Source organism: Tinamus guttatus, unplaced genomic scaffold, assembly GCF_059628265.1.
Source record: "Tinamus guttatus ecotype Peru unplaced genomic scaffold, ASM5962826v1 Tinamus_guttatus_pri_ptg000213l, whole genome shotgun sequence".
In the NCBI taxonomy this organism is placed as follows: Eukaryota; Metazoa; Chordata; class Aves; order Tinamiformes; family Tinamidae; genus Tinamus; species Tinamus guttatus.
This window is the reverse complement of record NW_028288747.1, coordinates 3,356,536-3,371,604: the sequence shown is the minus strand read 5'-3', so window position 1 is coordinate 3,371,604 and position 15,069 is coordinate 3,356,536. Positions and strand designations below refer to the sequence as shown.

The 15,069-nt window shown below is 43.0% G+C and overlaps 1 protein-coding gene across 4 annotated transcripts in view; it reads right to left on the bottom strand.

The window, feature by feature from the left end:
* TENM3 (teneurin transmembrane protein 3) overlaps nt 1-15,069 on the bottom strand; it is a 292,279-nt gene that overhangs the window by 153,142 nt on the left and 124,068 nt on the right. The window contains exon 3 of one of the 4 annotated variants that reach the window (XM_088524633.1): nt 6,696-6,905. The exons of the other annotated variants lie outside the window; for them this stretch is intronic. Coding sequence (XP_088380759.1) covers nt 6,696-6,905 — 210 coding nt within the window. The remainder of the gene's footprint in view (nt 1-6,695; nt 6,906-15,069) is intronic. 4 annotated transcript variants of the gene reach the window in all.

Below are 15,069 nucleotides of genomic sequence, written 5' to 3'. Positions count from 1 at the left end.
ACACACACACACACACACACACACGTTACTAGCAAAGCTCCAGGAGGTTACTTTGGCCTACCTTCTCCTGCACCACAGAGGTTTGTTCTCAGCAATATCACTCTGATGTTTTTATTCATTTTAATTTCATGTTACAAGTGACAGAGCCTCTGCCATTTCCCTCGGGATTCCCCTGGACATCTCAATGCAGCGCACTGCTAGATCATTGTGCCTGACACTCAGCCTAATCTCTCCTTTTCTGATTTTCCCTCTGTTGTTTTTAATTATTTCTTTACGTGTAGGGTACACTCAGTGTTCCGTTCCTTGTCTCTAATGTTAACTAGTACTTAGGCAGACAGAGTACAAACTCTACACAGAGCAGAGGTTTAGTTCTCTTGCCTGTTCCTATGCACTAATTCCTCTGACCTACTAATTGCCCCAATTCATGTGTTTCCAGACAGGAGATGATATCATTAATGTTACATCTGTGAAACCCTCTTTTCTGGTCTATTTGTACGTCTGGCTCAAACTATACTTGTTGGTCAGACCATCCTGCAAATTAATCTCCGATTTGGTGCTCAGTATCATGAATAGTCTCTATTTCTCCCCCTTGGACTTCTCCCGAGTATTCTGAATCTCAGATGAGCTTACATTTTTCAGTTATAATTTCATGTTGTTAGTTTCCAGCCATATGATTTATTATCTTTCTTTGTCCTTTTCTATTAACTTGCTGTCCCCAATTGGTGCTCAGAACTCTTGCCATTTAGTATCATTAGGAATTTTTATTATTGCCACTTTAACTCCTTCATTCATATAATTAATGATGTTAAAGAAGACTAAGTTCATAGCTTATTCCTATGATATTCCTCAGTGTAACTCCTTCAAGTTTGTTCTATTATTTTTAATTTATCACAATTCCAAAATAACCAGAATTCATTTTTCAAGTAGCATTTCTGAGCATCAGTGTCAGACCGGTAAACAGAATATATGTACTGACATAATGATGACAAATCTTAATTTAGCATGGGTTTACTGATAACAGGAAAAAAAAATCAGTGGATAATGATTTAAGAAGACAAGGAAAAAAGGGTACTTGGATACCTAGAGCGATTTTTTCCAGGGAATTCAGATGGACTGCCAATTCTTTACTTAGAATAATGAAGAAAAAAGGAAACAAATTTACACTTCACTAAAAAAGCCCAACCAGCTTTTAAGCTTTCTGCCTTAAGCCATCATGTTTCAGTTTCCTTCTCCCTCAGCACTTTTTATTCTCCCTCTGTTCCCCAATAATCAGAACTAAATTGCTCTTCATTACACGGAACATGACAGCCCAACACGCCAAGCTCTAATCCAGCCTCACAGCCAGCTCCCCTTGCGCACTCACTGCGGCACCGCAACGATGCTGCAACAGGGACTGGCAAGGGTTTTGCAGGACTGCTACAAAGCAGGCTCTTCTAAGACATTGACTTAACTTGTCACGGGTCTTCTCAATGCTCACATGTGATTTCCAAATCTCTGCCAAGCCCATGGGGACATGTGTGGAGCAATCACATGGTCCCCTGCTTTCCAGGCAGAACAGGAGTTTTTCCCACTTGCAGGAGCAACTGCAAGAGTTGCAAAGGAGGAAAATGTGCCCGAAAGCCACTTGCTCATTCCACTGCTTTTTAACACAAATCCCTGTGTGCACTTCCATTGATCCCTCCACTTCTTATGCTTCTGGCAGCAAGGAAACTGTACAAGAAAGGCATTGCTCAGTTAGGGTGGTATATGGTAACTGAGATATCTGGGAAGAAAAATAAAACATGATAGCTGGCAGGAGAATCTGAGATTTAACAACAACAACAAACTAACAAAATCCCACCTAAACTTTGTACGTGTGTTGCTCATTACTCCTTGCCAGGCTTGAGCATTTGGTCTGTATTCTCCCAGGTGCTTGTGCAAAGCAGAAGGTTCTGCCACTGGCCTCAGGACATTATGGTATGATAAAATAGTCATCACTTCTTTATGACAGGCACTTCTCTATAATTTCTCCCATCAAGTTCAACTGAGTCATCAGGAACAAAAGGCCTCAAATTATGTTCGTAGGAGAATTATATATAGGCAATTTGGTGTCTGTAGGGTTAGATGGCATACATTGAGGCTTCTGAGCACGAAGAGCTCTTGTGTCCCACCATTCCCAACATCATTTGGCTGTTCTCCCTCCTTCACAAATCAAAATGTGAAAGTTTGGCTCTGGATTTCCTAACTTACATTCTAGACATTTTGAGCAAAAAAAAGGACAATCACTCTAAAACCCCCATGTGGCTGGGCAAAATCTTGCTTATTGTGGGTCTCACCTGGCAAACCCTTGGTCAAGGACAACTGCGAAACATTTATTATACTGAAATTTGTTTCCAATCTTCCATCAGATGAATGATCATCACAAGCTGTTATCTAAGAGGCACAACAGCCTTGTACAACTTAAATGTTCAAATACATGTTACAAACGCTGCTGTCAAACAGATATTTCTCTATTTTGTATTTGATAGTTCTGCCATAATGTTTCTGATTTAGGAGTAAAAAAAAACCCGAATCTGAATTTCTAATTCAGACTCTTCATCTCCATTGTCAATAATAAGAACTAACATTTAACTATATCTTTTCTTCATAGGCTCTGCTTAACCTGACAACTTAGCACTGTATTTTCCATTACAATATGTCTGTCTGTTGAAAGATAAGCTACTAATTTGAACAAATTCCCTTCCGAATTCCCATTAATCTATCATTTTTGGTGGAAAAAAGTTAAGTAGCTTATCAGAATCCTTAAATAAAAACTTTGCATGACTTGCTCATAAACAGATTTTATTACATAAAGAGAAAACCCCTACCTCAATCTTACAGTCTCTCCTCCTCCCAACTTCTAGCTCCTTCTCCCTCATTTAAAGAGCTGTTCTTCCTCCCTGGGGACATATTCAGAATGCTCCCGCTCCTTATAACTGCTTCAGTAGTCTTCTTAAAAACAATTTAAAATTTCCAGGAGTTCTAAAAATGGCTTTTATAATACTGATCAATTGTTCTGAACTCCATGGACAGGCTGGCTGACTGTGAGAACAGTTGATATCCTGAGCTGCACCGCGAAGAGGAGGAACAATAAAAGCTGGAATAAATTGGGGATGCCACGTAAAGGAACACTGTTAAGATTGATGGCCTTAAAATTTATGTCCTCCTGAAATTTACCCATATTATCAAACCCCTTTTATAGAAATGATTCTTAGCAAATCATCCTCAACACTTCTACGGTCCTACTTGACCTGAATTTTTTAAAGCTACTAGCAATCTCACCACGAAGATCTTTTCTCCCCACATGTAGTGAACACAGAAATGAGAATTATTAGTTATTCTCTTTTAGCTAATTCCACAAATAAAAGCTATTTCCCATTGGTCAGCAAAACAAACTAACCAAGCCAAAGGCACAGGTAAATATAATTCTAAATACATGCTCAGATTCTTTAAAACTTGAGGAGGTTGCTACACTGATCAAATGAACTGAGTTTAAAAGAAAACAAAACAGATATTTGCCCAGACTGACGAAAGGGTAATTTAACTTCTTGTTCACATAAATTCAATATAACTGAAAACAGTTCAATAATACAATTGTTTTCAGTCAGTACCTTTTTCATCCTAAATGTGCCTAAAGTGCTTTTGCATTTTCCCCTAGCCAATATAAACATTGGATAAATCATCCAGAACACAGCACTGGAGTTATTTTGCACCCATTAATATTAAATAGCATAGAAAGCCTTTTTTGCATCCAGGTGTATTAAAAGAAGGCTAGTAACGAAAAACAAACAAAACCCCAAACTTTTTCCACTGAAAGTGCAATATTTGCTGTATCAGCTGGCATACTAGCTAAAGAAAATACATTACTCAAACGAGAACATATCAAGGTTAAAGGATGTTAACTTTCGAAGGTAGATCTGCATACTAGCAAAACTGCTATCCAAAAATAAAAACTATTCAGTACAAGAAACCTGTAGCTAACTTATAAACTATTAGTATCAGTATTAAAACTTACTGTTACTGTTACTTACTGTTATGTTCCAGTATAGGCCGAAAGCTTGCAATACAAGAAACTAACCAGAGGCAAAGCCATGTCTTGGATGGAAATACCCTGATTTTCAGGCAACACTATCACTGATCCTGCAGCCAACTGCACAGCTGGAACTTGCCCCTTTATGAGAGTTCCTGCTGTCATCTTCTCTAGGAATAGGACAAACTAACCCTATTTACAGCTATTTACAGCATTCACAAACACAGTATCTATGGTTAGCAGGTTGAAATGCTTTTAGAATGTCTAATCTTGTGGAGAGAGAGAAAGATCATTAAAACTGCATCATATATATACACACATATATATATATGTAACTGCTGGCACTACTAGATGAGTGTGTATACATAACTGCCTATAGATATCACTGATACTGATGCTTTGGCAGGATAAAGTAGAAGCTGCAAGGGCGTCTACTGGACGTGGACACTGAAGTGCTCACACGTGGGTTTAAGAAAGGCAGGGAGGAGGAACTGCCTCACCTCAACCGCTGCAAAAGCGAAGGAGAGGAAGGTGGTTGAGAGCAGGGAGGACGGATTCACTCCTCAAGGGGGAAGCCTGCCCAAGCACCCTGAGCGCCCTCCGTGACGAGCTGGCTGGCTGGGCGGATGAGGGGAGAGCAGTGGGTGTTCACCTCGACTTCAGCAAGGCTTTTGACACCGTCTCCTGCAACGGCCTCAGAGATGAGCTAATGAAGCCCAGGGTAGGCAAACAGACACTGCGGGAGACTGAAAACGGGCTGAACTCCTGGGCTCAGGGGGCTGTGATTAGCGGTACTCAGTCCAGCTGGAGGCCAGTCATCAATGGTGTCCCAAAGGGGTTAATACTGGGGCAAAGATTAACATTTTCATTAATGGCCAGGATGAGAAGATGAACACGTACTGTGCAGAGAAAGATTATTTTTCCCTTCTGGCTAGCTATAGTCTCACCAAGGACAACCTTCTCAATACACATTAGCTTCTGACTGGCTGTAGCTAGCTGAACTTACTTTGGCCCGCCTGGAGTGAAAGGGAATACAGTTGAACTTGATGATCTTGAAGGTCTTTTCCAACCATAATGATTCTATGACTCTAAGGAACATTTCTCAAAGCTATTAGACTCCCAGTGGCAAGTAACTGCTGAACATCTCAGCAGCGGCAAAAACCTAGAGGAATGAAAAATACCTACTGGCTTCTTGAGGCTTTCTAAGAGGTTAGGGGCTGTAAGGCGCCCTTCGCCAAAATTCAACATTTTTAGCAGTTTTCTGTTGCTATTTCTTTTTTTTTTTTTTTTTTTGGTATAAGAAAGCCTGGTAGATACAACAGCAATCTAAACCCACTGATTTACCAAGCTAAACCTAATAGATTTCTAATAGATCTGTCTAATCTGTCTAATAGATTTCACATTCATAGACATAAAAGAAATGAGACATCTTCACAAGGCACCCTGGTTACAAACTCGGCACGTTAAACTGTTTCTCTGGGCCCTTCACAGATGAATATTGAGCAAGTCACTGAACATGCAAAAATAAAACAACCAGTTTTTAAAATCTTAATCTAAGCATCTTGATTTTTCCAGCAGGCCATGCTGCCTTTCCAAAGGCACAAAACCACGAAAGGAGAGCTGACGCACGCACGCACACCGCTCTTCTCAGCGCACGCTCTCTTCCATACTGCCCCAAAGCCCCGCTCCAAGCTGAGGGGGGCACACGGAGATTCTGCTCTGCAACACGGAGGTGCCCCACGCGCGGCCGCGGAGGCCACGCTCTGAACGCTCCTGCCAACCCCTCCAGGGGCTGATCGCCGGGCACGGCTTCACGCGCAGGACGCACGAGCGCGCCAGGAAAGGGCCGGCTCCTCCCAGGCTCTGCTCATCTCTCGGGGCAGGGCCATAAATTCAGAAATGATTTTTCCTGTCCCACTATCCCAAGAAAACATATTCCAGCCATACAGCAAAAATGCATCCCTATGACTATTTCTGCATTGACAGGAAAAGGCCATAAAAGTCTGGTTACTTACAGCAAGAAGTATAAAGGGTCAGCTCAGCGGGGTTTCAGGTGCGTGCCACCCTCCCTGGTTCCCAGGACTGGGGGAATGGGAAACATGCACGCATGCATCTTTGGGGCCACCATTCCCTTCCCTGACCGTGTAACCTGCATCCTGCACCTACATCCTCAAGCTGGAGCACCGGGCACACCACCCCGTGCGCCTGCCCAGGGGCAACCCCAGGGGCTGCCGGCACCCGCTCAGCTCAGCGAGGGAGCACAAAATGCTCCTCACGTTATTCAGAGGCTGAGCACGGTGTTTCACCCCAGGGCAGCCTGCCCATTAAGAAGGCCCACAACTACAAGCTCATCAGACATTGCTACGAGGCACAGTACACAACAAGTCATCAGTGGCTTTTGCTACATGCAACTAATGCATCTAAAAATAACTTAAACAAGCTCTCATATATTAGAAAGTTATGTTAAAGTTATTAGAAGTTGTTCATGCTGCAATATTTTCAAAGCAGACGCATCATTTTGTCACATTCATGGGAAAACAAGTTTAAAATACAAATTTATTTCCAATTTAATTCTTATCAGGCAATTTCATAAGAGGATAGAAAAGAAAAACACATTCAAACTATGGACAAAGTGTCCTCTTCTTACCATGACCTGGGACAGAAACTGAAACAGTACCGGTCTGCACTAGATATGAGCTGGCAGTATAGTCCTCATCTGTATCAGAGTCCTGAACTGGCTGGCTCGCATTATTACTTAATAACCACCTCTGGTTGTCATGGAGGTTGGGTGATGGAGGAGGGGAGTGTGAATGTTCGATAACTGATGGACTAGATGAGGAGGATGGCATGGGAGGACCTATGAAAAAAATAAAAAAATATTTAAAATATGGGTCAAGATAGCACACGAACAATAAATCAATTCTTTTTATGCATCACTCAAAGGCAAGTAATATACTTGAAACAATAAAAAAAAGAGAGACGGGCAGAGAAAATATGACAATAGCAATATAATATATATTTTTAAGCACTTTAAAATACACAATGCAATGCCTTGACTGGCTGTTTCAATGCACAGACACTGTGCATCTATCACTATCTGGAATCCCAATGTCTTTGCAAAACAGAACAACAGAACAAAGCTTGCCAAATGAAATAAAATACTTGCTGTATTAACCTTTGGAAAACACAGTATTTTCTATTTTTGAACATTTATTTTCTTAAGCCATTGCTGTAACCAAAGTGATTCTGTTTTGTCCAGAGGACCAAAGTACCCATGTAGCATCACCACACATGCATTGCACTGCTCCTGCTTTCTGCTCTCTCCTACTGGCCGGGTTCGCAGAGCAAAAGCCTGCAAATATACGGCCAAATACATGTTGCCTTTTATCCAGAGCAACACTCCCATATAAAATCTACTTATGAAAGAAAACAACACGGATAGGCAGAGAGACAGGAGTAGTTTTTCCAAGTTCACAGATATTTGGATCCCACCCGCTCCCCGCCAAATTTCTACAGTCTGAACTATCCTGACAGGATTTTAACAGTACCCTTGAGATACAGATACTACTTAAAACCCCCTAAAACGTTTGATCCATCAAACTTGAGCTCATCTGCATGGGTTTTACGGCATGCCTATACAATGCCTACACCACATGCAGGCTGTGGTGCATTGGTGTGAGAGCACCACACAGACGTCACGGAGGAAGGCAAACGGAGATCTGTGGCGCTGCAACAACACACGTAGGTGCCGATAACGCTTACATTACCAACCCGAAGCAGCAAAGAGCACGCCTGGCAGTTTTGCCCTGCCGGTACCTTGGGTTTTTTGATGCTTAGCCAGTGGTTGTGCCCCTCGAGGTGTGCCCTAAGCTGCGTGGGGCTGCCCTTTTGGCAGGCTGGCCGCCTCGCCACAGAGCACCGCGTGTGCCGCAGGACACGGGTCGCGGAGGTGACGCGTCCACGCACGCGTGGGCAGCTGCGGAAGGTGGGTACAGCTTGGGCAGCAAAGCGCTCGTCTGTCCTACATCCGCACTGCTGCACAGTGCAGCTCCTGCGCGCGTCTGACCCTGATGGAGCCAGCTATAAACAAGAATCTAATTTTCTGAGCTCACCGCAAATGAGCACAACAGCAGGACCCACATTAAAGCAAACACAGTTAACTTTGTGAACACCGCTGTGCTCTAAAAGCAAATCCTGGCAATAGTACTTAAAACTAAAATTCATACGGAGTGAGTCAACTGGGTTACTTTTGAATAAAAGTGTCATCTTTCCCTGTACATTGGGAGCTCTATCAGAAAGCACAGTAGTTCTACTACACATACTACGCTATAGAAAAAAAATAAAGATGAACCTGCATAGATATCAATCAGAACTAACAGAATAAACTTAAAACAGGGGAGAAAGGAATATTTTTTTCATTATGTAATGATTTATTTTTATGGTATTCAGTAGTATGATTATATTGGAGAAGCTCTCTACATCTCAAAGTTATATTTCAGTTTAATATAATAAATAAGGCCAACACCAATTGCTTGAATTATGTTTTCTCCATCTCCCTTTCGTATACTGCAACAATCATGATGATTTTAAAAACCACCACCACCACCACCTGCTCTCATGTTCAGTGCAGGCATTCACGCAGTATCTTTGGGATCTTAGGGACTTGTTGCTACGTACTCACTGTAGGGCTTCTGTGGAAATAAATCTGCGACAGCCTGGCCACAAATTCTTCTCTTAATTCTTTCAGATGCTATTTCCCTATTCTCAAAGCTCTACTAAGGGGCACAGTACACTACTATTATGAATATTAAGATTCAACTTTGACTCTGGAAGGACAGTGAGCACTGAACATTAATCAAGTGATTCCTGCATCAAGCCCAAAGTTGGGGGAAACAAGAAGAGGGGGTGTCGGAAACAGGGGGAAGTTATATTTTACACGACTTAAATGAGAAATTTGGAAGAACAGACACTTTCTCAGTTTCAAGACAAAATGCTATCAGATTTTCTTGCTACCTTTAATTGCTTACATTGCTTGCTTCAGTAACCTGAAGGTGGTGTTTCCTTCACAGTGCATTGAACGCCTTATTTATGATGTACCCAAACTGATTTATATACACGTTAGATTTCATTCATTGAACAATTCCAAGAAGAGCTATTTTCTTTTTCCTTCAAACACAATTTGATTGAACAACAATTTTGGAGTTTGGAACAAACATCCTTCACTTGCTTTGGGCTTCTCTGACTGCAGGAGTGCTACGGCAATGTGTTTCTGCTGATGCAGTCTGAAGGCAGCCAGCATACCAGTGGTGCCTATGAAACTACGTGGCACTCCATTTGCAGCACGCTTCCTCTCTCCTTCTCCATTTGCACTCATTAAACTTCATGCGTTAACATAGCCCTGATTACACGAACCTTAATTATACAAAACATGGCGTTATCTGGAAATGTGTCATATCCAAGGTCCGTTAATTACATCTTAAATTCCGCTCATTTATCCAAATTTATCAACTGCCTCAGTGCTCTGTGGCTAGTTGACGCTGCACTGATGAACATGTGCCCCAGAAGAGCATTAGGGGGGTGTCCAGCTCTGCTGAGGTTCTTGGCTCATAAAAGCTTTGTCAGATGTGGGGTGGACACATGGAGTCACCAGCAAAGTTTCCACTGCTCTCCTTGGGGCTAGATTTTAACTTGAATTTTCAAATAATAATTATACTAGCAGGTAATTAATTAACATTGGTGACTTAGATAAATAACACGGGTGTTAAAAGGCAGATCTACCATCTCACAAAGCTGCAAGGTGCTCAGCAAAGGGAGCCAGCGAGACCATGAGCCAGTTCTTCCCCAGAGCCCTGGGCCAGGCCGCGGGGACACATATGCCTTTCTCTACAGTTAAACCCAACACTGGCCAATTCCAGCAAAACCGTAGGGCGAGTTCCTGTTTGGTTCCGTGCGGAAAGCCGGAGAGCTGGCTACACTGCCACCTATGGAATAAACTACACATTGAGCAAAGCTACTTAACACACCAGAAAGAGTGATCGTGTGTGCTGTGCATGTTCACCTTGGATTATCATCATTATTATTATTTTTTTTTTACAGAGAGTGAGAAGTATTTAAAAATGCTCGACAATATCTGTTATTGAAATCTTAATTATTAAGCATGACAAAAGCCAATTGTATTGATTCTAACCCTCTTTCCACACAGCTTGAAGGCACACTATGATGCAAACAACATTTCCTTCTGAGAAGAGACACAAAAATACATATATTGATTTTTTTCCCTTCGTCTTCTAGTTCTTTCAGTATAATAAGCAAACCTATCAAGATTTTCTGACTGTCTGCTTTGACTCTGGCCCATACAAAAAGAACTGCTGCTAAGGAAATAGCACAAGCTGCTCACTCCTCCTTGTCCCAAAAGGAAAAAAAATGGGTGCAAGAACAGCATTAACAAAAACATACCTCAGACAAAAATAGATAAATTAAATAGGTGTGTATGGAGCAACTAGGTTAAAAAGAAACAAAGAAAAAAAGTACTACGTTCAGTTCTGGGCCCCACAACAGAGAAGTGATTGCAGTAGCCTAGTGACCCTACCAAGATCTGATGGGCTGATGGTATAAAACCGAGGTGGAAGCAGAGATCATCTCGCCCACGGAAAAGCGGAAAGCAAGAAGTAGGATAACGCAGCACATAAAAAGAGCAACAGGAACGGAAAGCCCAGGACAGCATTAGTCACCCAAAAGTCTGAGAGTCTCACCCCAAAAGGAGAGTCTCATTTCCAAAAAGCCAGCTGAGGACCAGGTCTAAGAAAGAACAGATAGTTAAAGTGGGACTTAAAATCTAACAACTACTCTGCGTTTATCACATGCTAACAAAGTACGGGGCTTCAGCACCAAAGGGTGCAGACATGAAATATTATCAACTGGATCTATTTTAGAGAAAACCGTGCTGGACACCTTTGGAACATGGGATTTAGGAGAAAAGCGGGACTAAAGAGAAGCGGTGATCTTAAGCTCCTGCTGGGGTGTGTGTGTGTGTGTGTGTGTGTGCGTGTGCCTTGAGCTGGATTGGACAACCCTGAAAGTCTCTGCACACCACTAAAACACACGGGTTTATGAAAAATTTCCAACATCTACAAACTCCAAATAACAGACACATTTTGGTGGAGAATGACACCAGTAAGAAATAAAAAACAAACTTCATTTCCTATTTTAATCATAAGCCTATATTGTTTGTTAAATATTTTGGTTCAGAAAAGTCTTTCTAATTTTCATGCAATTTGCTTTAACACTAAGTATCCCTTCTGTCTGTATTAGCTCTCAGCCCCTCTCCCCCAAATCCCTAGCATTATTTGCATAAAATGCATTGCAAGTTATGTTCTTTGCAAAAGTAATTTAAGTACAAAAATTTGAAGGGCCATTATTTTCTCCTCAATCAGCACGCATAAATCCTATACCTGACTCATATATATACAACTTCTGATGGATGCTTAAGGCAATATAAGAGTAGACAGCTCTGTTTAGGCTGTTTTACTATGGCAGAACAATACATTTTTCCTTTCACAATCTTGGCAGCCCTGCCACTGAAACTGAAGAAAAAATTCCTCCATCTACATCTTAAAGACAGAGAAAGAGTCTTATTTTGAAGGTAGGGGTAAAAAGTACTTACTGACTTCAGCGTCAGTAAGAAAATGCTATTAAATTATAAATTGCAAGGTAGGTATCTCCTATCCTTACTCAAATTAATGGAAATTTTGCTGGTGACTGCATGGAAATGAAGATTTCACCTCATTTTAAAATGTCATTATTGTGTCATATAAATCCAGAAACACACCACGTACTGTGGAAAAATGTTATACATATAATAGCTCACTAAGAATAACTATAGGTACTCATTCTGTACTTGGCTACTCACGAGAAGGAAAGAGAGGATTTTTTTTTCTTTTTTTTTCCTTAAAAAAAAGGAAAAAACAGTTAATGGGATGCTTTAAAACCAAGCTCAGACAGTCAGTGGTTTGTGAAGGTCAGAAATAATGTCTCCTAGCTAAATTAATTAGGAAACAAAACACTTCCACACAGGCAGAAGGACACTCGGAGCCCTCCTCAGTCAAGCTGGGCTGAATCTTCGCAATCTGTTCCCGGACTTCCCGGTGTGCCGGGAGCTGGAGCGCGCTCCTATTAAACAGGCCTCCTACACCGCACCGATCGCGTCCCGGACGCATCGCGCACCGACTGACCAAACGGAACCTGCACCTAACCACCCTAGGCAGCCACAATGTGGGGCTTTGCATTTCTTCGAATGATGCAGGAAGTTAGCAATAAGTGAGTTTTAACTGTACGCCCATTTTTTATTACGGGCTCCCTGTATGCTACCCAACCTGTACAACTTGGCATTGGCATTTATCTCTCTGCTGGATACTGCAGCCTTCTGCAGCCAACCTGCAGCGACAGTTATCTCTTAATTAAAACTCTACATGCAAATACAACTACTGAAAAGCGTTGTGGCATAACACATATAAAGAATGATTATTTTTAACCTACGCAGTTCTTTTTATCTATGCAAATACCAGAGTCAACCACTGCAGTTGCTGCAAAGATCTCCTCAAGGAAATAGATGCATAGATGTTCTTTCAAATACACACACACGCACATACACACATACAAAAAAATCAGACTGCAAAAGCCCTTCATCAAAAACATTTCAGTGAGAAGAATTATGTGCCTAGAATTCTTTAAAAATAAATGCTTTCAAACGTGTTACGCTATGCATGCAATCTACCCCGTTTTTTATTTTTCTGTTTAGTATTTTCTTTTGAACATAATTGATGGCAACCTTTTTAATCCCAAATTGGAGAACATACTTTCCAAGCTTCAAATCTCTCCGAGTGCTAATAAACTGGTGTTACATCCTCTTTTGCAAATGTTAAAATAAAAGAGGTATCTGCCCTCACTATGCTTCCTCGCAAACAAAACGGGTGCGTATTGCTACATGCACTGGTGCTCACTAAGTTGCAATTGCTTCTATAGTCTGCGAAAGTTGAAACTTTATAGGACTGCAGTAAGAGTAGATTTATTTGAAAGGAAAAAAAAAACCACACACAAAAAAACCAAAAAGTAGTCTTTCAGAAAGCAAGGAAAACACTTGCCTGAAAAAATATAACTTGCTTTCTTTTTGGAGGGTAATGTATCACAGACAGCAATACAAGGCTTGCAATTGACTCGTGAAAAGGAGGGAGATTTCTTAAGAAAAATGGTTATGCATTAGAAGCAGCACTCATTTAGAAAGCAAACACTTTGTGTTTGGAGGCATTTTGGTGGTTTCAGAACCGTTAACAGCTGCTGCTCAGCAGATTGCTAAATGAAAAGGAGTGCCCTATTCTTGCGGGAGGTCAGGCGACATGATCACAGTGCTCCATCTTCAAGCCTCACTTCAGGCAACCATCATCGTTGCTTTAAATGGGAGTTTTGTCGGCAAAGAAACTGTGGAACCTGAGCCTTAGCTGGCAGATTATCCCAACCGGAGTGCACTGCTCTCTCGCTAGCTATTTTTTCCCCTTTGTTTTTTTTTTTTTTTTAAAGAATTACCTCACAACATAGGAGCTGGCTGCAGCGTGAAGGTCCACGCCGCCGCACTGAAATTCATGAGCTGAACTAAACATTCAAGCACCTCCGGCATCCAAATTTAACCCGCTTTCCCCGTGGCAGCCAAATGAGAGTTCCTCAGCAGAACAGGACGCCGAACGCGCGGCTGTTGGGTCACCCTGGCGCGGTCCGGTTACCTTCGAAAGCCCGAGCGGCGTGAGGAGGACGAGGGCTCCCGTGCCTGGCGCTCCCGGCTCGCGCGCCGCCCGCCCCGGCCTTCATGCCCTCATCGCCCTCGTCGGGCGCCACGAGCATCATTGTTGCCCCTCGTTAAAGCATGGGGCGCCAGGAGACCCGGGGGCTCCCTTGGCTCAGCCAAACACCTCGTAAAAGATACAGACGCCCTCGCGGAGCTCTGTGAGCGCGGTGGTTTGGAGGAGCAGCTCTGCTAAACTCATCTGAGCTTTCAACTCTGCTCGCCCGCCAAGCCGAACGCTGCAGGAGGGACCTGTGCAAAGCGGAGGGAGGAGGACAGGGCTCCCAGGCTGATTCTATGATTCTATGATCCCCGTTCCGCTCAGGGCCCTTTCCACAACAAGCTTCGGTATGTTTATAAAAGGACGCCCGATCCTGTATTTTTGGTGAGGGCTTTTGGCCAGAAGCAAGCTGATGAAATCAACACCAGATTGCAGCATGTTTTGATTAACTCATATCTCCGTTTAAGACGTAACAGTTCTCACATGGAAATGTCACTTATCTCCGTTTAGAGCATCTGCTGGGATGAGAGCCCCCATGCCTTGTCATCAGTCTCACCCAGCCCAGGGAGGCATCGGGTCAGCGAGCGGCTTCCCTACGCGCTCCTCGTTTTTGCCAGGCTGGAAGCGCTCGTCACCAGCTCTAGTCTCCGTCAGAGCAGCCCCGGGGAAGCTGCAGCCCCGGGGCCAAGGGGACTTCCAAGTCCCCACCGGGCCGCACGGCCTCCTTGCACAGACCTGGCCACTGGCTACCACGACTGCGCAGCCAGGGCCTGCTCAAACGTGGCCGAATTCAGCAGCCACATGCCACAACAGGCTAAAACGGACCTGTCCTTGGCCAGCAACTTCTGCCTCCATCCCTTCTGCCCCCTGGGTGCTCGCGGGGTGGCAGGGAGCAGGAGGCGCCTCTTGCGCGTGGGGACGGAGGGTTGGCTGCAGGCGCCCTTCCCCAGCCCGCACGCAAAACGCACGGCAAAGTGAGCACCACGTAGTGCTGCAAACAGAACCTGTCCCTTTCTAAACAGCCTTAAAAAAAAAGAAAAAACCCAAAAAACACCCCGCCAATATGTTTCACCCCATTTTCAGCAATGGAGCTGATCGTTGAAACCGGAGATGAGATGCTGGCATGTACCCTAATTGGCGTAATGAGGATTGCCACTCTCTCAACCTATATATATGTTACATTTAATC